Below are 24,500 nucleotides of genomic sequence, written 5' to 3'. Positions count from 1 at the left end.
ACTCTTAACCGCTGAGCCATCTCTCCAGCCCCAAAGATACTTAATTTTAAAGTCTCTCCATATGAACTTTTTCATCTTTGACTTTGTAAATTAATTAATTTGTAGAGAAAAGTTAGGGACTAGAAATAGCTCAGTTGTAAGGTGCTTGTGCAGAAATGGAGACCTGATTTGTATCCTAGCACCCACTTTTAAAAGCATGATGCAGGTCTAAGATTGGGGCTTGCCAGTATACACAAAAGCTTAAGTTCTGGGTTTAGTGAGAGACTCATACAATAAGGTGGACAAATGACTGAGGAAGATACTCAGTGTTGACTCCTGGCTCCCATGTGCACACCCAGTCAAACACATGAAGCTACTAGTTACTAGAATATCTCACCCCCACCTCACCTCATACATTCTAGGCAAGCACTCTACCACTGAGCTTTTATGTTACTAGCCCTGTCACTGCTTATCTATGTATGTATGTGTGTATGCATCCATCTATTTATTTCATTTTTTTTAAAATATTTATTTATTTATTATGTATACAATATTCTTTCTGCGTGTATGTCTGCAGGCCAGAAGAGGGCGCCAGACCTCATTACAGATGGTTGTGAGCCACCATGTGGTTGCTGGGAATTGAACTCAGGACCTTTGGAAGAGCAGGCAATGCTCTTAACCACTGAGCCATCTCTCCAGCCCTATTTATTTCATTTTTACAACAGGGTTTCTATGTATAGCTCCGCACTCTGGTTGTCTTGGAACTTGCTCTGTAGACCAGACTGGCCTTGAACTCAGAGATCTACCTTCCTCTGACTCTTGAGTATTATTATTGTTATCATTATTACTATTATTATTACTATTATTTTAGTAGAAAATTTTAATAGAAATAGAGACAGTTTGCCGGGCGATGGTGGCACACGCCTTTAATCCCAGCACTCGGGAGGCAGAGGCAGGCGGATCTCCGTGAGTTCGAGACCAGCCTGGTCTACAAGAGCTAGTTCCAGGACAGGCTCCAAAGCCACAGAGAAACCCTGTCTCGAAAAACCAAAAAAAAGAAAAAGAAATAGAGACAGTTTAAGAAAAAGAAGACAGTTTCAAGAATGGGAGCGTACTAGTAGGCTTGCAAAATGTATGTACTCAAAAGCTACTTGTTTTCTGTTTTAATGACTTTTCTAAGACTTTATTACTGTAGCTCTATGCACAATATTTTTCCTGTTTTTATTTATATCTTCCTTTTGGTGTGTGTACATGTACACACGATTGTGTAGGTATGCATGCCCCTACAGGTGTGGAGGTCAGAAGAAGACATTGGGTGTCTTGTTCTGTACCACCTGCCTTTTTTTTTCTTTTTTTGAAACAGGGTCTCTCACTGAACTTGGACCTAGGCTGGTGGCCAGCAAGCCTCAACATCCTCCTGTTTCTACCCTCCACAGTGATGGGGGAATAGACATCTGTGCAGCAACAATCACCTTTTTACCTGAGTGCTGGGCTACTAACTTAGGTTCTACTCCTGTACAGCAGGTGCTCCAACTGAATCAGCTTTCCAGCTCTTGTTTTTTCCCCCTTGACTATTGTGCTTTATAGCCCTCGCTACCCTGGATATTGTGGTAATGCTCCTCCTGTTCAGCCTCCAGAGTGCTAAGACTACAGACATGCATTTCCATATCTGGCTTGCTTCTGCCTACTCTAGGTCTGGTCCGCTTTGTTTTTCTAGCACTTGAAGTTGTACATGTCATTATATACGTGTATTTTTCTTTGATGACATAGGCTTACACTATGTAGCCCAGACTGTCCTTGGACTTGTAGTCTGTAGATGGAATTTTCTGTCCTGCCCATCAGTTCCCAGATAACCAACACAGAGGCTCAATATTAATTACAAATGCTCGGCTGGTAACTCAGGCTTATTATTAACTAGCTCTTATAACTTACCCATGTCTAGGAATCTGTGTGTTGCCGTGTGACTTGTGGCTTTACCTGTCTTGCTTTGCCAGCATGTCTTGCCCTCTTTGTCTCCTCATGACTCTACTGACTCCACCTTCTTCCCAGCACTCTCAGTTTGACTGCCTATACTTCCTGCCTGGCTCCTGGCCATTAGGTGCTTTATTAACCAATGATGTTATTCCACAGCAATTCTCCTTTTATCTAGTTAAAAAGGAAGGTTTTAACTTAACATAGTAAAATTATATGTAACAAAACAGTTATTAACTAAGAATTACAGTTATAATATGTAGCCCATTTGTATTTGGCAAATTTAGAGAAAATACTGTTATTTTTATTACTCTAAAGTTTTATACCTAATTAACCTTTTATCATAACTAAGGAAAACTTCAGCTATGACTATCTAGTCTTCAGATTCATTAAACACCCCAGAAGGGTGAAATGTTACCTAACTACAAGGACATCTTGCTTACTATCAGGACAGTCAGTCACCCTAGGTTCTTCTGTAACGTTGGGGTATCTATCTTTAGCTAAAGGTCTTGTATATCTGACACATTTCTGAGAAGCAGGGAATTTTGAAGGACTGTCCTACCTTGCCTTGGCAAAGTTTGGCAGTTGCCTTTTTTGTGTCCTTCTGGTCCAGTTAGGACAGTATACTGTCAGCAGTTGAGACAAGGACATGGTTTTTTGTTTGTTTCTTTGTCCCCGCCCCCCGCCCCCCAATGGCTAGCTTTTGCTATAAAGAAAGTAAACTCTATTCAGAGTTTCTTCAGTGCCCATTATCTTCTCTGAAGTAGATTGGTGCTTTCAGGAGCAGACATGTCTCACTGCAAAGAAAAGCCTTAGGTTATTAAACATATTAAATGCCATATTCTGTAGGTCTTTGAAGTGTTTGAAAATCGTCTATCTAAATATCTCTTTATGACCTTGAAAATATACCTAACCTAAGTTTGACAATAATAGATGACTATTAATCTGTATTTCTTAATTATACTTTACTTTTTAAATGAGTTGCATAAGCATAATACCCCAGACAAGAGTAGAAACATACATATAGTAGAGTAAAAATAACTTTAAATTTGTATCAATAAACCAAAGTCCATACCAGTGTAAAATATTTTGAGATTAATAGTTGTTTTTTGGTTTAAGCTGAGCATTTATAATTGATACTAAGTACCTGTGTAGGTTATTTGGGAACTGGGGATGAGGAAAGAAAAGTCCACCTACAGTAATCCTGTTCCAGCTTCAACTCTTGAGCACTAGAATTACATGCTTGTGCCACCATACCTAGCTTAAAATTTGTTTTAGCTGTGTGTAAAAATATTCCTGTTTACAGAGATCTGTGTGATGTTTTGACTCATGTATCCATTGTATGTTTAAATCATTAATGTTTGTTAGCATGTCTACTTAAATTAATTTCTCTCTGGTGAAAACCTGCAAAATCTTTTAGGGCTGGGGATACATCTAGGTGGTGTGGTGTTCACATTACAGTATGTGAGACCCTGGGTTGGATCTCCTGGCTATCCCCACCCCCAAACAGATTTATTACCTGTATCTAGTTATTTGAAAATCTTATGTTCCTTCTCTCTTCTGGAGCTGCTTTTATTATTATTATTATTATTATTTTATTTTTATTTTATTTTTTGACATGGGGTCCCATGAAGTCCTAGCTGGCCTGGAACTCGACATGTAATCATGTGGTCTTGAACTTGCAATGATCCCCCTGCCTTTGCCTCCCGAGTACTTTTGTTTTAAAGTGTCCGTTTTTTGTTCTTGTCTCCAGTTGTTTAGTCTTTTTCTCTTTCCTTTCCCTACAAGACAGACGTGCTGCGTTCACTTTCTACTCCTTTCCTCCTTGATGTCCTTTGTTGAAATTGTGTAAGTATTTTAGATTTTAAAGTTAGCATGCATTTGTTCCTCTGCTTATAGCTAATGGGTAAAAGTCTTTCTTACAGCTCTTGGAAATGTAAAATTATGCTGTTGTGCATTAATATAAATCAGAGACTTTGACTAGTGTGTGAATTTTGTTTTGAATTCCTGCTTGAAAGCTGGTTGACTAGCTAACACTTTTAAATCTTTCCCTTTCTTTTTTGGAGCCTATGTTCCTGTGTCTTCTAATACTCATGTTACTGATGAAGAGCACTGCTTACCTTTGTATAATTTATGCCTATTCCTAGGAACTTTGGTTCTTACAGTTTTCTGAAATTTCAGTAAGATTTCTTTGCTTGGGACTGGAGAGATGGCTCAGTGTTTAGGAGCACTGGCTGCTTTCCCAGAGGACCCAGATCCAGTTCCCAGCAACTACATGGTAGCTCACAACTGTCTGTAACTCCAGTTCCAGGGAATCTGACACCTTCATACCAAATGCTCATAAAATAAAGTTAAATAAATATTTAAAAATATTTCTTTACTTATTTTATTTTTATTTTTATTTTTATTTTTTTTTTTTTTTGGTTTTTCGAGACAGGGTTTCTCTGTGGTTTTGGAGCCTCTCCTGGAACTAGCTCTTGTAGACCTCTTAGCCTTGACTCTACTGGGACTCTCTACTGACCTCAAACTCACAGAGAAATACACTTTTACCTCTGCCTCCCAAATGCTGAGATTAAAGGCGTGCACCCCAACCCCCAACTTCTTTATTTTTTTGAGACAAGGTCTCACTGTGGAGCACTAGGTGGCTTAGAACTCACAGAGATCTGCCTGTGCTGGGACTAAGTACCATATCTGACTCTGGTAGGATTTTTTTTTAAGTGTTTCCACTCTGTCCTGAGAAATTTCTAGAGCTTGTAAAAGACAAGGCTTTGGGCTTTGAATTCTACCTCTATTTCTGACACTTTTGTACTTGAGAGACAAGCTGAGAGGATTTCTTAGTTTTGTCTTCTACTTAGTGTGTCTGCACTCCCATTTTACTGCTAAGTGTATTTGTATGGTTTAGAGTATATAGCTCTGTGATTCTCACACCGCTGACCTGTACCTCTAAAGTTCTTCCTCTCTTTAGCAGTGTGATCATACAGTTGGCTTTCTCTCCTCGCTGTGGAAGTGATCAGTTTGTATTTCCTAGAGACTGTAGCATTTTCTGGAAGACTTTTTTCACTCGGCTTGTTTTTGAGTTTCATAGGTAAATTTATGTTTTCTTTTTGCAAGGGCAAGTGTTGAAAGCACTCCCCCCTGATTAGGAACAAACTCTATTCATCTTTTTTTTTTTTTTTTTTTTGGTTTTTCGAGACAGGGTTTCTCTGTGGTTTTGGAACCTGTCCTGGAACTAGCTCTTGTGACCAAGCTGGTCTCGAACTCACAGAGATCCACCTGCCTCTGCCTCCCAAGTGCTGGGATTAAAGGCGTGCGCCACCACCGCCCGGCTTCATCTCTTTTTTTAAAAAAAGATTTATTTTAAAATTGTGTATATGTGTGTTTGTGTGTCAATATGTGCATGTGAGTATAGATGCCAGAGGCCAGAAGAGTGCTGGATCTCCTGGAGCTGAGTTATATGCAGTGATGAGCCACCTGATGGGAGTGCTGGGAACGGAACTCTGGTCCTTTGCAAGAGCCGTATACGTTCTTTTCCTCTTGAGCCATCTTTCCAGCTCCTATTCATCACTTTTACACAAACTTATAAGTATCTGATTCTGTTTACTTTTGAAAATCATGCATTAATTCTTGTAGTTTTGGCAGTTTTTAGTTTCTAATTTTTTCACAGATGAGATCACATTATATGTCTGAAGACGTTTACTATTCATTATTCCTGCAACTCTTTCTTCAGATACTTTCTCATTTTTGTGGCACTTGTTTCCTTTTGGTGATTCATCCTTAGGTGAGAATTGCTGTTGATCTGTAAATGGCTGTAGATTCTGTTTATTGCCTCCTAGGATGGGGTATTGTGGAGAGATGGGTGGAAGCTGTCCTTCCTTGGTGTGGCACCAGCCAAGTGGATGCCATCCTGACTCTGTGTCTCTGATCCATGTATTCAGGGAAAAGATTGTTTACCTTTGTGAGGGTGAGAAGTAGTCTTGGTCGAGTTGCTCCAAGTCTGTTTCCTGACCATATCCCATATCAGCATGACTGCTGAAACTTGTCCCTGTGCCATCCTTGGCAGCCACTCCGTCTGCTGCTTGGGTAGAGCACCCCTGTGTGCTTGCCACCTTCACAGCTGTTTCCAGAGCTTTATTAGTGTTCCTGTTGGTTCAGAACAGACACTGACTAGATTTTTGTGTGTGTTCCAGAGTTATTTTAGGGGAGAATGTTAATAAACTTAAGCCTTCATTAGTCATTTCTAGATTTAGGTTTGGGAAGGCACATCTATGTTCAGCCTAAAACCTATGGAAGCCAGAAGAGTATATCATATCCCCTGGAACTGTAGTTAAATGTGGTTGTGAGCCACCAAAGGACTCTCCGCCCCCTATTTGATTTTAAAGTGTTTTTTTTTTTGGCAGCAGATAGCTTGGACTTAAAGTCCCTTGAAACCTTTTATTTTTAAGCTGCCAGTATTTTCCTTTTTTTGGCTTCTCAGAGAATGAACCTAGGGCCTGATGTATATGTAGTAGATTAAGTACTCTATCCCTAAGCTGTATGACTAGCCCAGAATAGCACTGAGAGGAACTGACCCTGGAGAGTCTTAGGTCAGGCTGGACCTTTCCGAGCTCTGTAGTCTGAGCGCTCCTTTCTTTGAGCTGGAGGAAGGCTGAAGATTTTGTTTCAGTCTTTGTTTTTCAGGGTTGAAACTTGTTAGCTTTTAAGTATTTCACAGTATAGTTTGGGCATACAGGAATGTTAGTTTGTCCTGATACTTTGATATTTTTGATTCACATTTCTTTTTCCCAAACCTTTTAGTTCAGAATTTTATTTCTTAGAAACCATAGCCTATGGAATAAGTTGCTAGTCAAGTAAATATAAACTTTTAATTTTAGAAAAAGGTGTTTTTACTTTTTTTTTTCTTTCCCATTTAGATTTTCCATGGTTTGGCTTGGATATTGGTGGAACCCTAGTAAAGCTGGTTTATTTTGAACCTAAAGACATCACTGCTGAAGAAGAAAAGGAGGAAGTGGAGAGTCTGAAAAGCATTCGCAAGTACCTGACCTCCAATGTGGCTTATGGATCCACAGGAATCCGGGACGTGCACCTTGAGCTGAAGGACCTGACTCTGTGTGGACGCAAAGGCAATCTGCACTTTATACGCTTTCCTACTCATGACATGCCTGCTTTTATTCAAATGGGCAAAGATAAAAACTTCTCGAGTCTCCACACTGTCTTTTGTGCCACTGGAGGCGGATCATACAAATTTGAGCAGGATTTTCTCACAGTATGCATTTTTAAGCTTATATACAATTTATGGAAATTTGATTGTTTAAAATGATGCCAATTACAAGTGGTAGAATCACTTCCATTTTATAATGGAGCTTGACTATTCTTGAGGGAAATGAACATTATATAAACTAGTGACAGTCAGTAGTTGATCTTCTCGCGCTTGTTGGGTAGTGTGCTTCTTACCTGGTTAAAATATGTTGATGTATATCAGCATAGCATTTTACCATTTCTTTAGAATGAAAACTTTGACTATGGGATAAGCACAATAAGAGTCTATGACGAATACCATAATTACATTTTATTAAGGAGTTTAAAAAACTTAAAAATTTAGTCCTGGGCTAGGGAGATGGATCAGTCAGTAAAATGTTTGGAGGACCTGAGTTCATTCTTCAGAACCCACATAAAAAGACTGCATGGGCTGGAGAGGTAGCTCAGCAAGGACCTAAGTTCAGTTCCCATACCCATGTCAAAACAGCCCATAACTGCCTGCACTTTCAGTGTTAGGGTATATGATAGCACCTGTGGTCTTCTTGGAAATGCATACACAAAGCCATAAATAAAAATTTATTTGGTTTTGGTGGTCTACGCCTTTAATCTCAACAGTACTCATGAGTCAGAGGCAAGTGGATTTCTTCTGAGTTTGAGGTCAGTCAAATGGAAATAAAATAACAATAAAACTGGGTATTGCCCCAGCACTAGGGAGGCAGAGACAAGTGGATCCCTGGGGCTCATTGGTAGCTTTCATGGAAAACTCCAGGCTAATGAAGACTCAAGAAAAAAGTAGATGTCACCTGAGGAATAACATCTCAGGTTGTCTTCTGATCTCCACAGGGCCACAAAACTACTTCCAACCTTGTGTACCACATAGTTTCTCTTCTGCCACCTCAGTTATTTTCCAGCATGTCTGGTTAAAAGTATTTTTGGGAGTATGGGGGGCTGGAGAGATGACTGATTAGTTAAGAGCACTGGCTGCTCCTCTGGAGTACCCAGGTTTGATTCCTAGTACCCACATGGTGGCTCATAACCGTGTACTGTGTGTAACTCCAGTTTCAAGGTATCCTAGTGTATACATATAGTATACATACATGCAGGCAAAGCCTCATACACATAAAATTTTAAAGTACCGGGCAGTGGTGGCACACACCTTTAATCAGCACTTGGGACAGCTAGAGTGGTCACATAGAGAAGCACTGTTTCAAAAAACAAGATTGTTAAAAGTTCTTTTCAGGCATTAGAACTGCCGGCGGAGCTGTTGTGCACAAACTAGGCAAATACAATCCCAGCCTCTGCTCTTCTTGCCAGCCAAGTTTTTCGACCAATCTAAACTCCTAATGCCAGGAGAGCACTGAGCATTAGGTTTTGCTTTCCTTTAGTGAACACTGCAAGGTCTTGAGGCTAGATCTTTTGTGGGTCAATGTGGTGAAGGTGTGAGTACTAACAAATGAATTGCACAATACCGCAGCTTTCAGAGGCAGTGCATGCAGAGTTAGAATGTCTTCACTAACCTGTTTTCATGCTACCAAATGAGAATATTTGACAGAGGGAGGTTTTCCCTTTGTCTCTGTCAACACAAAGCATAGCTCTTGCTTCATAGGAATTAAGTTTATTCTGAACCAAATAAAAGTAGCCAGTCTTGGCAACACAAATTTGGATTGCTCTGAACAGCATGAATGACATCTTTTTTGTGGGAGAGGTTACAGAGCAAAAGGAAGCCATAAGGCAGTGCCTTTCAAAAAACATTGGTGTCTTGACATCAGGTTGGCAGGTGCTAATAAGTTTTAGATGTTGTCTAATGACTTTTTTAAGTTTAAGCTAGTGGTCTACTAATACATTCCAAAGATTTTAGCTGATAGTCTAAAAGGATGTTAAGTATAAAAATTGGTGATAGCTATTGAGAGTACTAACGGTATGCAGACTCGCCAACATGTACCTGGCTTTTCCAGGGAACTTGAGTTTATACTGTTTTTATGTCTCACTCTTTCCCCCTATGTGTCACTACATACTTTATGGCCTTGCCCTTTTCTGATTCTCTCCCCATCCCCCAACTGGCTGTTGTAATCCTAGCAGAAATGACATTCACTAGCTAATAAGGTTTTATACTCTTTTTTGTTTCAAGACAAGGTTTCTCTATATAGCTTTGGAACCTGTCCTGGAACTTGTTCTGTAGGCCAGGCTGGCCTTGAATTCAGAGAGATCCGCCTGCCTCTGCCTCCCAAGTGCTGGGATTAAAGGCGTGTGTGCCACCATGTCTGGCAGGTTTTATATTCTTCCCTTGATTTTTCTTGTTTATTGGTTTTCAGTGGTTTCTTTTCTATCTATGAATTCAGGTAAGGAGTGGAATAGCAAGTGCTCCTTTATGAGAGTCTCCCAGTGGACTCTCGGTCATAACTGTTAGGTAGGTGGAAAAGATTTCTGTTTCCAAGATGCTGTAGAGGCCCCATTGCAACAAATATTTGAAAATCATTCAGGCCATGAACAGAGTCTCAGTTGTCTGAGGATTCAAGGGAAGAGTGCAGACTGGACTACATATCCTGTTTATTTGTTTAATTTTTTTGTTGGTTTTGTTTTTTGTTATTTTTCAAGACAGGGTTTCTCTATATAAAAGCCCTTGCTGTTATGGAACTCGCTTTGTAGACCAGGCTGGCCTCAGACTCACAGAGATCTGCCTGCCTCTGCCTTCCAAGTGCTGGGATTAAAGGCGTGAACCACCGCTTCCTGGCCTGGACTATGCATTTTAGGAATAGGTTCTTAGACATTGATGCAGACATACTCAATAAAATACTAGTAAACCAAATCCAAGAACACATCAGAAAAATCATTAACCATGATCAAGTCAGCTTCATCCCAGAGATGCAGGGATGGTTCAAATTTGTCAGTGTAATCCACCATATAAACAAACTGGGGGAAGAAAAAAAAACCCCACATGATCATCTCATTAGATGCTGAAAAAGCCATCAACAAAATACAACATCTCTTCATGATATCTTCAAGGTCTTGGAGATAGCAGGGATACAATGAACTTTCCTAAACACAATAAAGGCAATATACAGCAAGCCAGTAGCCAATATCAAACTAAATGGATTAAGCCATGGTCTCAACTACATATCTGTTTTCACTGTCTCTTTCAGCAGTGGTCCTATGTTCTGCTGGTCACCTGTGACTTGGCACACAGCCCCACAGTTGCAGTGGTTTGGATGGAGACTCTTTGGGTCTGTGGGAACCAGAGTTTGTCTTGGCAGTCCATCCTCCTGTTTCCTACCCCCAGAGCTGCTCTACAAGCACGTATAAATGCCACACATCCATGGGCAGGCATGCTTTTATGTTTCCTTCAGTGTACAGATGGCTTTTTTAAGTGAAATTTAAAATTTTTCTGTTGGTTGCCAGAGATAGTGGCTCATACCTATAGTCCTAGCACTTAGCAAGTGGGGGCAAGAGGATTTGGGACCAGCTTAGGTTACAGTGAGACTTTGGTTCAGAAAACCATATTAAAAAAATTGTTAGCTTATTAGAAAATCTGATTACTTTCTTATTTTATTACAGATAGGCGACCTTCAACTTCACAAATTGGATGAATTGGATTGCTTAATAAAAGGAATTTTGTACATTGACTCAGTTGGATTCAATGGACGGTCACAGTGCTATTATTTTGAAAATCCTGCTGATTCTGAAAAATGTCAGAAGTTACCATTTGATTTGAAAAATCCATACCCTCTGCTTCTGGTGAACATCGGCTCAGGTGTTAGCATCTTAGCAGTGTATTCCAAAGATAATTATAGGAGGGTCACAGGCACCAGGTAAATCTTTCATATAAGTCATTGCTTATACTTGATATAGGTTTAATCTCTTTTGCTTAGGTTTTATTGTTGTTTCATTAAGTGTTGGCTCAACAAGACTCATTGCATCCAAGTTTATGGTGTGCATATATAAAGTAGCTGAAGTTAATCAGGTAGACTTTTGGAAGAGAAGGCAAGAAAAAGGTCTTCCTTTGAAACCTCTAAATTTTGTACATATACATGCATACATGCTTTAACATGTGCATACATGTACTTATACCACAGGATGGTATAAGGTGATCAGGGGATGACCGTAGGATAAGAGATATTGATATTTATGGGATGGTGTGTCTGATAGTTTGATTGAGGATGCCCCCCCCATAGACTCATATGTTTTAATATTTGGTTCCCATTAATGGAAATGTTTGAGAAGGATTAGGAAGTGTGGCCTTGTTGGAGGAGCTGTGTTACTGAGGGTGGGCTTGAAGATTTCAAAAGCTAGGCATTCTTAACTTTCTCTGTTTCAAGATGTGAGCTTTCAGCTAGTGCTCCAGTGCCATGCCTGCCTACTGTCATGCTCTCTGCCATGATAGCCGTGGACTCTACCACTGAAACTGTATGCCCCAAATAAACTCTTTTTTTTTAAATATTTATTTATTATGTATACAACATTCTGCCTCCATGTATGCCCACATGCCAGAGGAGGGCGCCAGACCTCTTTACAGATGGTTGTGAGCCACCATGTGGTTGCTGGGAATTGAACTCAGGACCTTTGGAAGAGCAGGCAATGCTCTTAACTGCTGAGCCATCTCTCCAGCCCTAAACTCTTTTCTATATAGGTTGTCTTGGTCACAGCAATAGAAATCTAAGGCAGTATGGATCTAGAAGTTGAGGTACTGATAACTAGAAAAAATGATTTGAAAAGGGAGAATTAGATGAAAGAAGAGAATGAATATTTTAGTTAATGTTCAAGGGTTATTTGAGGAAAAGGAACTGAGGATTTGGTTAACTTTACCTAATGAGTATTAGCCAACAAATGAGAGTAGTTTGGGGAAGAAAGGTTTCAATAGAGGGATCTTGTGGTTTAGTGACAGGTGCTGGAATGACTTCAGAGGTCATTCTGCACTTGAAGACAGAAAGTAGGTGCCAGTATGATGCTGGGTATGTTGGCCTTACTTATGTGTGCCTGAGGCAAGAGTAGACTGCACTGGGAACATAGACAGGGAGGTGGGCTCTGTATTTTTCTACTTTGTTGGCTCACATAGATATATACATTTTGTGTTTATGAGGCACTTGTATTTATCTTCTTGAAAATTTACTGGTATCATGCATGATTTAACTGGGGCAAGAGTAGACTGATACATGAATGTTGTTTTGGGGTTCATAAGTCTTAACATCCCATTCCTGTGTTTTAAAAATACTACATTGTTTGTTTTTAATCATAGTCTTGGAGGAGGAACTTTCTTTGGTCTCTGCTGTCTTCTTACTGGCTGTAGCACTTTTGAAGAAGCTCTTGAGATGGCGTCTCGTGGGGATAGCACCAAAGTGGACAAATTAGTTCGAGACATTTATGGAGGAGATTATGAAAGGTTTGGATTGCCAGGATGGGCTGTGGCTTCAAGGTAAGGGAGTATGTACATAGTAAGAAACATAGGAGTAAAATCCTGTTAGATATATGTTTTATTTTAAGCTGTTTCATTGAAATGTAATTTATAAAGTTACCTGTTTAAAGTATTTAATTTGGGGCTGAAGATATAGTTCAGTTAATAAAAAGTATGTACTAATATGAAGCCCTGCACTAGTGTATATGATCTCAGCACTGTATAAACTGGGTATGGTACATACCTATAGTCTCAGCCCTGGGATGGAGACAGGAGGATCAGGAGTTCAGATCATTCTCTGCTTCATAGTGAATTGGAGGCTAGTCTGGTATACACAAGCACTTGTCTTTTTTTAAAAAATATATGTAAAATTTTTAGTGGTTTGTTGTATTTTTACAGAATTTTGCAGCTATTTCTATAATTCATTTTCAGAACATTTTTATCATTTTAGAAAGAAACCTTGCAGTCCTTAGCTGCCACATTTTTATTTTACCCTTCTACCCTTCCCAAGGCTACTTTTTTCTGTCTCTGTAGATTGCTCTGAACATTTTATATATATAGGTATCATATAGTATGATCTGTCATGAGCAGCTTCATGTCACCTAGTGCAATGTTTATATAATTCTTTTTATTGTTGAGTGATGTTATGTGAATATACCATATCTTATATATTTATTAATAACATTAGGTATTCCCTTTTTTGTCATTAATAGTGCTGAAGACCTGTGTACTTACTTGTCTTTGTATGGACATTTAATTTCTCCCTCCCTCCCTCCCTCCCTCCCCACGGGCCCCCCCCCCCCCCCCCCCCCCGCCCAGCCCCAGGGCTGACCTCAGACTCAAAGAGACCTGCTTGCCTCTGCCTTGCTATTACTGCCTGGCCAAGCTTAAAGAAGTCTTTACGTGTTGTAGATAAAACTTCTTTTATATATATATAATGTATATATTATATATGCATGATACACATAATTGATATACTCCCCGCCCCCTTTTTTCTTTTCACTTCCTTGATGGTATTTACAGTACATAAATTTCTAATTTGGGGGGTAGGTAGTGGGGGCAAGGTCTCCTGTATCTCAGACTGGCCTTGACCTTGTTATGTTCTGACTTTGTGTCTCTGAGTACTGAGTACTGACATCCAGATTATTTAGTGCTAGAAATCCTGTGTAGGTCCCATCTGTGCTAGGCAAGCAATCGAGACCACACCTGTAGCCTATTTGGTCTTTTTGAGACTGGATTTCATCGTGTGGTTCTTGCTGGCCTCAGGTTTTTGTTTCTCCTTTCTGATTGCTGGGGTTGTAGGTAAGTGCTATCAAACCCTGCCAGAAGCTTGCAATTTTGGTGAAGGCTCTTATTTATGTGTTTATCTCTTGTGCTTTTAATGACATTTTCCCCATCCAAGATGTGAAGATTAACTTCTAAGAGTTTTATAGTTTGGGCTTTGACATTTATGTCTAAGACCCAGTCTATGTTAGCTTTTCAGTATGGTACATTAATAGAGCTCCATAATCCCTTTTGCATGGTGTTTTTCACTTCATCTCTGAAGTGTTCTTTCCCTATTCTTTGGAGCTCTTTGTCATATTAGTTGACTCTAGATGTTTGGTTTTATTTCTGGATTCTTAATTTCCTTCTGTTCTGTATATCTGTCTTTAGAGCAGTACGACATTCCCTTGTTTACTACAGTCTGGTACTAAGGAGGAAGTAGTAAACATACAGGATACAGCCCTCTAACTTGTTCTTCCTTTCCAAGATTATTTTGAATTTCTTGACTGTCTGTATGAACTATAAGATGAACTTGGCAGTATCTATAAAAGAAGACAGCTGGGATTTTGATAGGGACTATGTTGAATCTATTGACCGGCTCGAGGAGTATTGCCAACTTTTATTTTTAATTATTATGTTTAAATTTTATGTGTGTTTCCTTTGGATGTATATATGTGAACCCAGTGTCTGTTTGATGGCCATGGAGGTCAGAAGAGGATATCAGTCTGGAAATGTGAACTGTTGAACCTCTGTATGGGTACTTGGAATCTGACCTGGGTCTTTGTAAGAGCAAGTGCTCTTAGCCACTATCTCTGTAGACCTGAATATTACCAACTTAACACTGTCAAGTCTTTGGTTTAGGAAGATGGGCTTCTTTCCATTTACTTACATGGTTTTTGTCTTTTAACTGCAAAAGATTTTAGTATTCTTTTGTTAAGTATATTTCTATTTAGTTCTCTGCAATTCTATCAAAAATGGAAGTCTTTGCTCACTCTTCCTCTTTCTGCTTTTGAGACAGGATTTCACTGTGTAGCCCAGGTCTCCCTTGATCTTTCAGGTGCTGAGATGCTGGCCTGTACTACCCTGCTCAGCTTGGGGGTTGTCTAAATTTTATTTTGTTTGTTGTAATTTTTTAAAAAACTACTTTTATGTGTGTGAATATTTTGCCTAAGGTACGTCTGTACACCATGGGTGTGCCAGGTACCCGCAGAGGCCAGAAGAGGGCATCAGATTCCCTGGGATTGAATTTATTGACCTATCGATGGTTATAACTGACATGTGGGTTCTAGGAATTGAAGAGGTTCTCTGGAAGAGCAGCCAGTACTCCTAACCACTGAGCCATTTTCTAGCCCCCTTGGGGTTGTAATTTTTTTTGTGTGTGTGTGTTAAAGTACATGTGTGTTGTTTTTGAGGTAATAAGTTCTCACTATGTAGCCCTGACTGGCCTTGGACTCTTTAGAGATCTATTTGCCTCTGCTTTCTAAGTGTTGGTATTAAAGGTGCGAGTTACCATGCACAGCAGAACACTTGATTTTTAATAATAGAAAAGGCATTCATGTGCAGGTATTTGCTGAGTAATAGGCACTGAGTAATGCTACAGATTCTGTTTTGTTTGCAGCATTTGATCACTGGTCTTGATTACTTCCTTATTCTTATTCTTGGATTTGGGTCATAATTACTAATGCAGCACTTTTGCTGATCAATAAATTTGGAAGTCTTGGGCTGGAGAGATGGCTCAGTGGTTAAGAGCACCGCCTGCTCTTCCAAAGATCCTGAGTTCAAGTCCCAGCAACCACATGGTGGCTCACAACCATCTGTAATGAGATCTGTGCCCTCTTCTGGCCTGCAGGCAGAGTATTGAGAATACTGTATACATAATAAATAAATAAATAAATAAATCTAAAAAAAAATAAATTTGGAAGTCTTTTATTTAACTTCTAGAGCAACCAGGTACTTTAGTAGCTCACTGTGGAGTTCAGCTGTTTTGTACTCTATGCTGATAAAATGAGTTTTCTATAATAGATATTACTGTGACCATCTGAGTGGAACAGTTGCACATAGGGATGCCCTGCTGGTAAGAGATGTCTTCCTGGAGCCCTGGTGGCAGATCAGGCAGTGTTGCCTCCCAGTGGGTCTATAGGATGCTACTTGGATAGGGAACTATCTGGTACCAAAGTTGAATTTTAGTAGAAGATAGGGCAAGTTACCTTCTCATTTAGAGTGCTTTGTGAACTTTTGTTTGAAGCTGAGCTCTCTTCAGTGGATACTTCTATCATTCTGTAATAAAAAATGGAAATGCTTATTGTAAAGTCATTTTATCATAGTAAAGTAACTTTGAAGTTCTCTTGGACTGTATTGCCTTTGTTTCACCAATGATATTTTTTTTTCTCTACCTCAGTTTTGGAAACATGATGAGCAAGGAGAAGAGAGAAGCTGCCAGTAAGGAGGACCTCGCCAGAGCAACTTTGATCACCATCACCAACAACATTGGCTCCATAGCAAGAATGTGTGCCCTTAACGAAGTAAGGACATGAGATTGTTCTTTTCTCTAAGGGGAAATGATGACTTTCCTAAATGGGTCCCACCTTGGCCTTACACTGTGTCTGTCTTCTTACAGTAGTGCCCAAATGTAGTTACATGGGGGTAGACTTTAAATATGAACTTTATTCTTGAGGAACAGATTCATCTTCATTGACACCTCCTCCCCATACACACACCTTTCTCTTCCTGAAGATAAACATTGCTGCTGCTGGAGGAGAAAGTAGAAGGGGGTCAGGAAGGAAGCCAGAATTAACTGGGGAGTGGGGTGAATGATGGGTAACAACGCTGAATCTGGTGCTGTGTTTTTGGGTGCTGTTGAGGTGTGGAAAGGAATTCGCAGGAAGCCACTGAAGCTGGGCGAAGACTGAGCGGTCAGAGGAAGCCCACCGTGGTCCCCTCCACCTCAGCAGAGCTGTCTTCGTGCTTTCAGCTTCTTTACAGTGCTGCCTTGTAGCATTCAGGTCAAGCAGCATTGTACAGGGCTATGAAAGAACCAAGAATGGGCTGCCCTCAGGGACAAGAGATCTAGGATCCAGTTGCTACAGCTTTATGGCTTGTCCCTATTTACACGCTTTGGTTTAAAATTATTCTTTAAATAATATAGACATGTACCTTAAAAAGAGATTTCAAGGCCCAAAGGATTTGCCTAAATTTTAATTTAGAAGAAACTATATACCAGATTTTTAAAAGTACTTCATTTGAGTAACATTATTTTACCCTTTATCGCATGTTCTCTTACCTGTGCTTAAGTATTTTAAATTTTTTTAATTGATGTGCATACATTATATTTTTAACCTGAAATATATGGTTTGTGGCTGAATTGTGTGTGTGTGTGTGTGTGTAAGTGCATGTGTGTGTTTGTGTAGTTGTGGCTGACTTGTGTGTGTGTAAGTGCATGTTTGTGTGCAATTGTGAAGGTCGATGACAGCCTAAGGTATTCTCTGGTTCTGTCCATCTTGTTTTTTGATTTTGGTTTTTTTCAAACTGGCTATCAAGATCAGCTGGTCTCAAACTCTTTTTTTTTTTTAATATTTATTTATTTATTATGTATACAATATTCTGTCTGTGTGTATGCCTGCAGGCCAGAAGAGGGCACCAGACCCCATTACAGATGGTTGTGAGCCACCATGTGGTTGCTGGGAATTGAACTCAGGACCTTTGGAAGAGCAGGCAGTGCTCTTAACCTCTGAGCCATCTCTCCAGCCCTGGTCTCAAACTCTTAGAGATCTGGCTGTCTCTGTCTCCCTAGTGCTGAGATTAAAGGTGTGCTCCATCGTGCCTGGGTCTCCTTATTTTTTGAGACAAGGTCTCTCACTGATTGGAACTTGATTAGGTTAGGGTTGCTGGCCAGTGAGTCCCTGGGATCTGACTGTCTCTGCCTCGCCAAGTGCTGGGATTATAAACTTGCCACTGCCCCTGCTTTCTTAGGTGGGTTCTGGGGAATTCAACTCAGCACCTCACGCTTGCACGGCAGACATTCCACTGACTACGCGGGTCCCTAGGTCATAGCTATATATTTGATCAGGTTCTTATTTTGTCATTATTCAAATAGAGCTGGGCATTTGGTTTCTTGAAAGTGGTGACTGAGGTAAGTATTTTGAAGTATGAACTCGTTCTTTGGCTCTTTTATTCATGACACAGGGCTGACCTGGGAGTGACCACTGTGATCATCCTACATTATGATTGTACTTATGGGTCCTGATAGAGATTGTTGAACAGTTTTATACTTATGGATCCTGATAGAGATTGCTGAACAGTTTTGTACTTAGGGATCCTGATAGAGATTGCTGAACAGTTTTGCACAGGGTTGTACCCATTTTGAGCATCTTTAGCATTGATGATTGGACTACTTTACTGAATTTGGGGGTGGAATTTCAGGTAGACTTTATTATAAACTGCCCTAAGATTCTGCTTCCTTAGTTCATAGCTGTTTTTAGCTGCCACTACCTTGCATACAATTTGCTTCTTTGTGCCAAGCCCTCATTTTGCCTTGACCAAATACCTGACAACAGTAACTTAGGAGCAAAGTTTATTTGTGTTGGCCCACAGTCTGTCGTGGTAGGGAAGGAGGAACTTGTGGTAGAGTGCAGCTGCTCATTTACATCTGGATATGCCAGGAAACAGATGAAGACTGATTCAGCGGACATTTCAGTCTGTAGGATGGTGTAGCCCACGCTCAAGACGAGTCTTTTCTTAATCACCCCTCTGGAAATGCCCTCCTAGACGTGGCTAAAGGTGTGCCTCACTGAAGCTTCCTACTCCAGCTATGCTGACAATTATTGTTGCCCATCTCAAGCTTATTACCTGTCAACTTGTCACCTAAACACCTCACTTTAATCTAACATTTCACCTTGTCTTCCTTCGAACTCCTCCCTTTTCCTCCCCAACCCCCTACCTACCTCATGTCTTTTTTTTTAATTGTTGTTTATGGCCCACTGCACTTAATGGGAGTTGTTTGCATGAGTATGACATTATTTACTTTAGTAAGGCAGCTTGGTTTTGAAGCTGAGCATGGAGAACTGTACCTTTAAACCCAGCACTCAGGTAGCAGAGGTAGGCAGATCTCTGAATTTCAAGGCAGGCTGGTCTACAGTGTGATTTCCAGGCCAGCTGAGGCTGTGTAGTGAGAATCTGTCTTAGAAACAAAGCAAAACAAAGTTGGTTCTGAGACTTACCATAATCTCATAATGGTGAGACTCTATAGGAATCAAGATGTAGAGTATAATTTACAGTATGATGAGGCAGAGTAAACATTTCCATCCTGTAAGGGAGGAACTGTGTAACAGAATAATAGGATAAACGTCAACCTTCGCAGCTCCGTGACCATCACTCGGGGCTCATGATGACATCATTTCGGCTTGGGCAGGCTTTCATAGTTCTCTTCCAGCTATTGTTGGTGGCAGTTGTAGTTTCTCTCTTGAGCTCACTTCACATGGAGTCTCCAGTTTTCCTTGGCAAATACCCCGTGCTGCTGGCATCTCCAGTATTTTAGAGTCTACATTGCAACTTAAGGACTTCTCTGTTTCACATAGTCACCTCTGGGAGCCTCTTTGTAGGGAATTCAACCCCATCCCATATTACTTGGTCCCATTAGCTTTTTGGAACCGTGGTGCAAACTTCAGAGACTCCATGGCTTTTGGATCTTTTAACAAATATTTATTTAGTGGGTGTGTGTTTGTGCTTGCATGTCAGAGGTTGTGTTAAATCAGAGGATAGATTTTGGGAATTGATTCTATCCTTCCAACATGTTGAATCAAACTCAACTTATCATGCAAGTGTCCTTACCATTTTACCAGCCCAGCTCTGAGTTTGTGATGCCTGCACTGCAGTACCTTGTAGAATCACTGCTGCCCCCTGCCTTCAGCTCCAGATATAGCTGTGCCTCATTTTTATTTTTTATTTTATTTTATTTTTTGATTTTTGAGACAGGGTTTCTCTGTAGCTTTTGGTTCCTGTCCTGGAACTATCTCTTGTAGACCAGGCTGGCCTCAAACTCACAGAGATCCGCCTGCCTCTGCCTCCCGAGTGCTGGGATTACAGGCGTGCGCCACCACCGCCTGGCCGTGCCTCATTTTTAATAGTGACAGGTCTCTGAGTGTCTGCAGCCCTTTTAGAGCAAGATGTCATTACTTGTTCAGTCTTCTTTTAAATGCAAGTTTTTCAGATAAGTTTGCACTTTTGTGGGGGTCTTAACCTCAGGGTATCTTTCTGTTGTCTTGGAGCACTATCCCTGGTTTCTCTGTAATAGCAATAGTCTCTTTAACAGTTAGAATCATTTTACCTGGATTCATGCTCCTTTCTTTCAAATTGCCCATTTTTCACATCTCTTGATGTGAAAAGTCTTCACATCTTCAGGTCCCAAACCTCTTTACATCCCTCCTGCGGTCTAGAAGGCCTTTGTACCACAGTCAGTGCTATCACAATAATGGCCTTATTTCTTGGTACCAGTTTCTTTAAAAATGTAATTATTATTGTTTATATGGGGTGGAGTGCCCATGTATCAAGGCATGCTTGTGGATATTAGAGTACAACTTGTGGCATTGGATCTGGCCTACCTTTGTGTGGATTCTGGGAATTGAACCCATGTCATTAGGCTTTGAGGTAAGCATTTTTTACTATAGCATACTATTTCACTGGCCTATTGGTGCCAATTTTCTGTGTTGTTTTTCTGTTTTCTTAAGAAAGATATCCCTCTTTTTTCTCTGCCCCCTCCTTTCTCCTCTCCCTCCCTCCTTTCTCTTCGTTTTTTTCTTCTTTTTTCCTCTCTCTGTCTGTGCCTCTGTCTCTCTCTTCTTATACATGTGAATGTGCAGATGTACATACCCTTCCTCATGTCTATGGAGGCCAAAGCACGACTCTGCATGTCTTCCTTTATTTTTTTTTTATATCTTATTGCCTTGAAGTAAATTCTCACCTGTCCTGGACTCCTGGTGCTGTGATTAAAGGTGTGTGCAGCCAGTCTGGCTTTTTTTCTAAGTGCTGGGATTTGACTCAGGTTCTCCTTCATGCTTACAAAATAAACACCTTATCTATCTCCCCGGCTCTCTGTATTTCTTTTCCTGTTGCTATAACCAAATTCCCGGCAAGAGCAACTTAGGGGAAGAAAGTTTTACTTGAATTCATGGTGGGGAAGGAATGGCTGTAGGAAATGCTTGTACTGTGGCAGTGTGAATGTGAGGCTCCTGGTCACAGTGGATGGACTAGGCCTGAGGGGAGAGGGAATGCTGGTGTTTAGATGACTTTTCCCTCAGAGTGCCCCCTCACACTTCTGTAAGTGCCTTCACAAGCCTGAAGTTGTGCCTCACTACTGTCCTAACGTCTTAATCTAATCAGGTTGACAAAATCATCAGGGGTTCTACTTTTTTTTTTTTTTAAAAAAAGGTTACTGTTAAGTTTTCCTTGTTAATCACATTTAACACACTCTCTTTCATAATCTTTTCATGGGTCAAGTTTTGGTGAGCCCATAATTGTCTGAGTATCAAATCTTACTAGATATGAACCATTTGGATTGAATTTGATCCAGTCAAGTTGCTCTGAAAAACTCTATGGGTGTAGCTTTATGAGAAAGCAAAAATCAGAGTGTGAACTCACTGCTACTTTTCTGTGCTCAGAACATTAACCAGGTCGTATTTGTCGGCAATTTCCTGAGAGTCAACACAATCGCCATGCGACTTCTGGCGTATGCTCTGGATTACTGGTCCAAGGGGCAGCTGAAAGCACTGTTTTCGGAGCACGAGGTAAGGGACTGACCTGGGCTGCAGTGGTCCTGTTCTGACTTGCAGTGGCCTTCGACTTGTTTCTGAAAACTGTTTTTTACCAAATGTAACGAGGTATGTGTTCATTTAGTTTAGTTTAAGCAATTTTTTTTTGTTATTGTTTAAAACAGGTCTTTCCTATGTAGTGGATGTCCAGGAACTTGCTGTATACATCAGGCTGGTTTGAACTTTTACAGTCTCTCTAACCTCTGCTTCCCAGTGCTGGGATTATAGGCATGAGCTACCATGCTTTTCAGTTTAACTAAGTGGTTTTAAAGGGGGATTTTTTTTTTTTTGTATCAGATTAAACCCAGGACTTTTTACTAGGTGGGCAAGGGTTCTTTCACTCAGCTATACCATTAGGCCCAAAGAAAGGTAATACTGATGAACATTGCCCTGTATGTCTCTAAACAAGCCATCTGTTCTGCTTTTTAATGTGAAATACCATTTACATATGTACGTATGGATGGTAATAAAGGCATTCCACACTGGAGCCACACTATACTGAGAATAGAGTACGCAGACAGCTAGAAGCAAAAGTGGAGAGGAGTTGGGATTGCTCAACAGGAACTCCTGTCTTAAGAGTTCTCCCTCTTCCCGGTTTGGGAACAATTGGACAGGAGCCATGGATGGGTGTTTCTCTTTCTTCCCCTTGGTGGGTGGGTAGTTGTTTTGTTCATATGTTATTGGAGCTTAGATGATAATGTTACCACAAACATTGAAATTTTAATATGTGCATATTTGTTTTATGACTTGTTAAAAGTTCTTTTAACAATTGCATACTTCATAATTAAAATCCAAAGTACACACATCCTTTCATCAGAAAGATTAAAGCTTAAGTCATCTAACTTTTACTTATTTTCTGAGACAGGGTTTCTTTGTGTAGCCCTGTCTGTCCTGGAACTTGCTTTGTAGACCAGGGCGGCCTTGAACTCAGAGATTCACCTGCCTCCTGAGTGTTGGGATTAAAGGCCAATAAAGCTTGGTCTAGCTTTATTTTTTTTTTATTAGTACTTTACAGTCTGTGTGTCTGTCTGTCTGTCTGTCTGTCTATACGCATGCTTATGCACATGTGTTCATTGGGCGGGCTCATGCTATGTTGAAGTCAAAGAATATCTCAGTTCTTCTTTTTACCATGTTGGTTCTAGGTTGACAGACTTGATGACAAGTGCCTTTACCTGCTAGTTTACACGTGACCTATTTTATTTTGTTTTATATTAGAAAAAATTGTTAGCTGGGCAGTGGTGGTGGCATACACCTTTAATCCTAGCACTCGGGAGGCAGAGGCAGGGTGATCTCTGAGTTCGAGGCCAGCCTGGTCTACAAGAGCTAGTTCCAGGACAGGCTCCAAAACTACAGAGAAATCCTGTCTCGAGAAACAAAAATAAACAAACAAAAACTGAGAAATAGAGAGACAGGGACCTTTTTAGATATAATATTTAGTGTGTTCTTTAGAATCCACCACCTGAACTTGAAGATTTTTCTGTTTCCTTTCAATTTTATTGTTGTTTTGGGTGGTTCTGGGGATTTAACCCTGACTTTATGTTCTGGTCTGATGGTCTGCAACTGAGCCACAGCCCAGTTCAGTTGTTTGTTCTTACAATACTTTAATTGCTAACCTCCTGCTTGGAGACGGATATAGTCTGTCCTTTGTATGATTCTTCTGATTCCTGCTGCTATCTCCTTCTGTTGGTGAGGGTTTAGTCTTACTTAATATTTTTTTGTCCTTTGGTTTTTGGTTGGTTTCAGGTTCCTGTTTGAGCCCACTTCTTACTGTTGGAGACAGTAAGGCATGTATCTTTTTTTAATTTCTATTTTTTAAACTGGGTGTCACTCTGTAGCCTGGCTGGTCTGGAACTCTGTAGGCCAGGTTTTCCCTTCTGAACAGGTACCAATAGGTTTGGACCCTTTCCAGTTCCCCCTCCTTTCAGACCAGTCAGGCTCTTGTCCTCTGTGATTGAGCTTCTCAGCATCAGTCTTTGGCTGTTGGAAGTGTCCAGGCCTTTGCTCCAGGATAGGAAAGCCACCATCTGTCTTTGTTAGGGTTTTATTGCTGTGATAAACACTATAACCAAAAGCAGCTTGGGAAGGAGAGGTTTATTTGGCTTACATATCCCTGGTAACAGTCCATTGAGGAAGGCTAAGGCAGAAACTCAAACTGGGTGGAGACTTTGAGGCAGGAGCTGATGCAGAGGCCATGGAGAAAAACTGCTTACAAGGCTTGCTTTTCATGGCTTGCTTAGCCTATTTTCTATGGAGCCCAAGACTGCCTACCCCAGGATAGCATTGCCCACACTGAGTTGGGCCCTCCCATACCAATCACTAATCAAGAAAATGCCAAATAGATTTGCCTACAGGCTAGCCTAACTAGAAGCGACGCATTTTCTCAATTGAAGTTCCTCTTCTCAGATGATTCTAGCTTGTTTCAAGTTGACAAAACAAAACAAAAAAACAAACAAAAACAGAATAAAATCATCCTTGCCAGATCTGAGCCTTTCTTCCCTCAGCTGCTGTAGTGCCCACTCTTCTTGTTGGGTATTTCCAGCATCATGCCATCCCCTCCCTGAAAAAGAGTTCTTTAGGGCTTCTTCTGACTACATGTGCTCTCTGTGCTCAGAAAACAAATGGGTCAGGTGTTAAAGTAATATGCTAGCCTTATCTAACATTATACTTGTAGGAGTTAAAAATGACCTCATGGGGTTGGAGGGATGATCCAGTGGTTGACAGCACACATTGCTCTTGCAGAGGACCTAAATTTGGTTCTTTGCACCCATGTTGGGTGGCTCACAACTGTCTAACTCTAGCTCCAGGGAGTCTGACACCTGGATTCTGTGCACCTATACTCACAC

General features: G+C 40.5%; 1 protein-coding gene across 4 annotated transcripts in view; it reads left to right on the top strand.

Moving 5' to 3' along the window:
* The window catches only part of Pank2 (pantothenate kinase 2), a 35,574-nt gene that overhangs the window by 7,410 nt on the left and 3,664 nt on the right, over window positions 1-24,500 (top strand). For 2 of the 4 annotated variants that reach the window (XM_041670464.1, XM_041670467.1), the window contains exons 2-6: window positions 6,861-7,213; window positions 10,759-11,012; window positions 12,437-12,613; window positions 16,254-16,377; window positions 21,508-21,633. In XM_041670464.1, the coding sequence (XP_041526398.1) occupies window positions 6,861-7,213; window positions 10,759-11,012; window positions 12,437-12,613; window positions 16,254-16,377; window positions 21,508-21,633 (1,034 nt within the window). Of the gene's footprint in view, window positions 1-3,738; window positions 3,799-6,860; window positions 7,214-10,758; window positions 11,013-12,436; window positions 12,614-16,253; window positions 16,378-21,507; window positions 21,634-24,500 lie in introns of all 4 variants that reach the window. The other 2 variants (XM_041670465.1, XM_041670466.1) reach the window with 2 other exon arrangements.

Source organism: Microtus oregoni, unplaced genomic scaffold (assembly GCF_018167655.1).
Source record: "Microtus oregoni isolate MIOR12 unplaced genomic scaffold, Mior012 000020F_ref0000438, whole genome shotgun sequence".
NCBI classification, from domain to species: domain Eukaryota; kingdom Metazoa; phylum Chordata; class Mammalia; order Rodentia; family Cricetidae; genus Microtus; species Microtus oregoni.
Note: the sequence above shows the minus strand (reverse complement) of the source record. Positions and strands in the feature narration are given on the sequence as shown.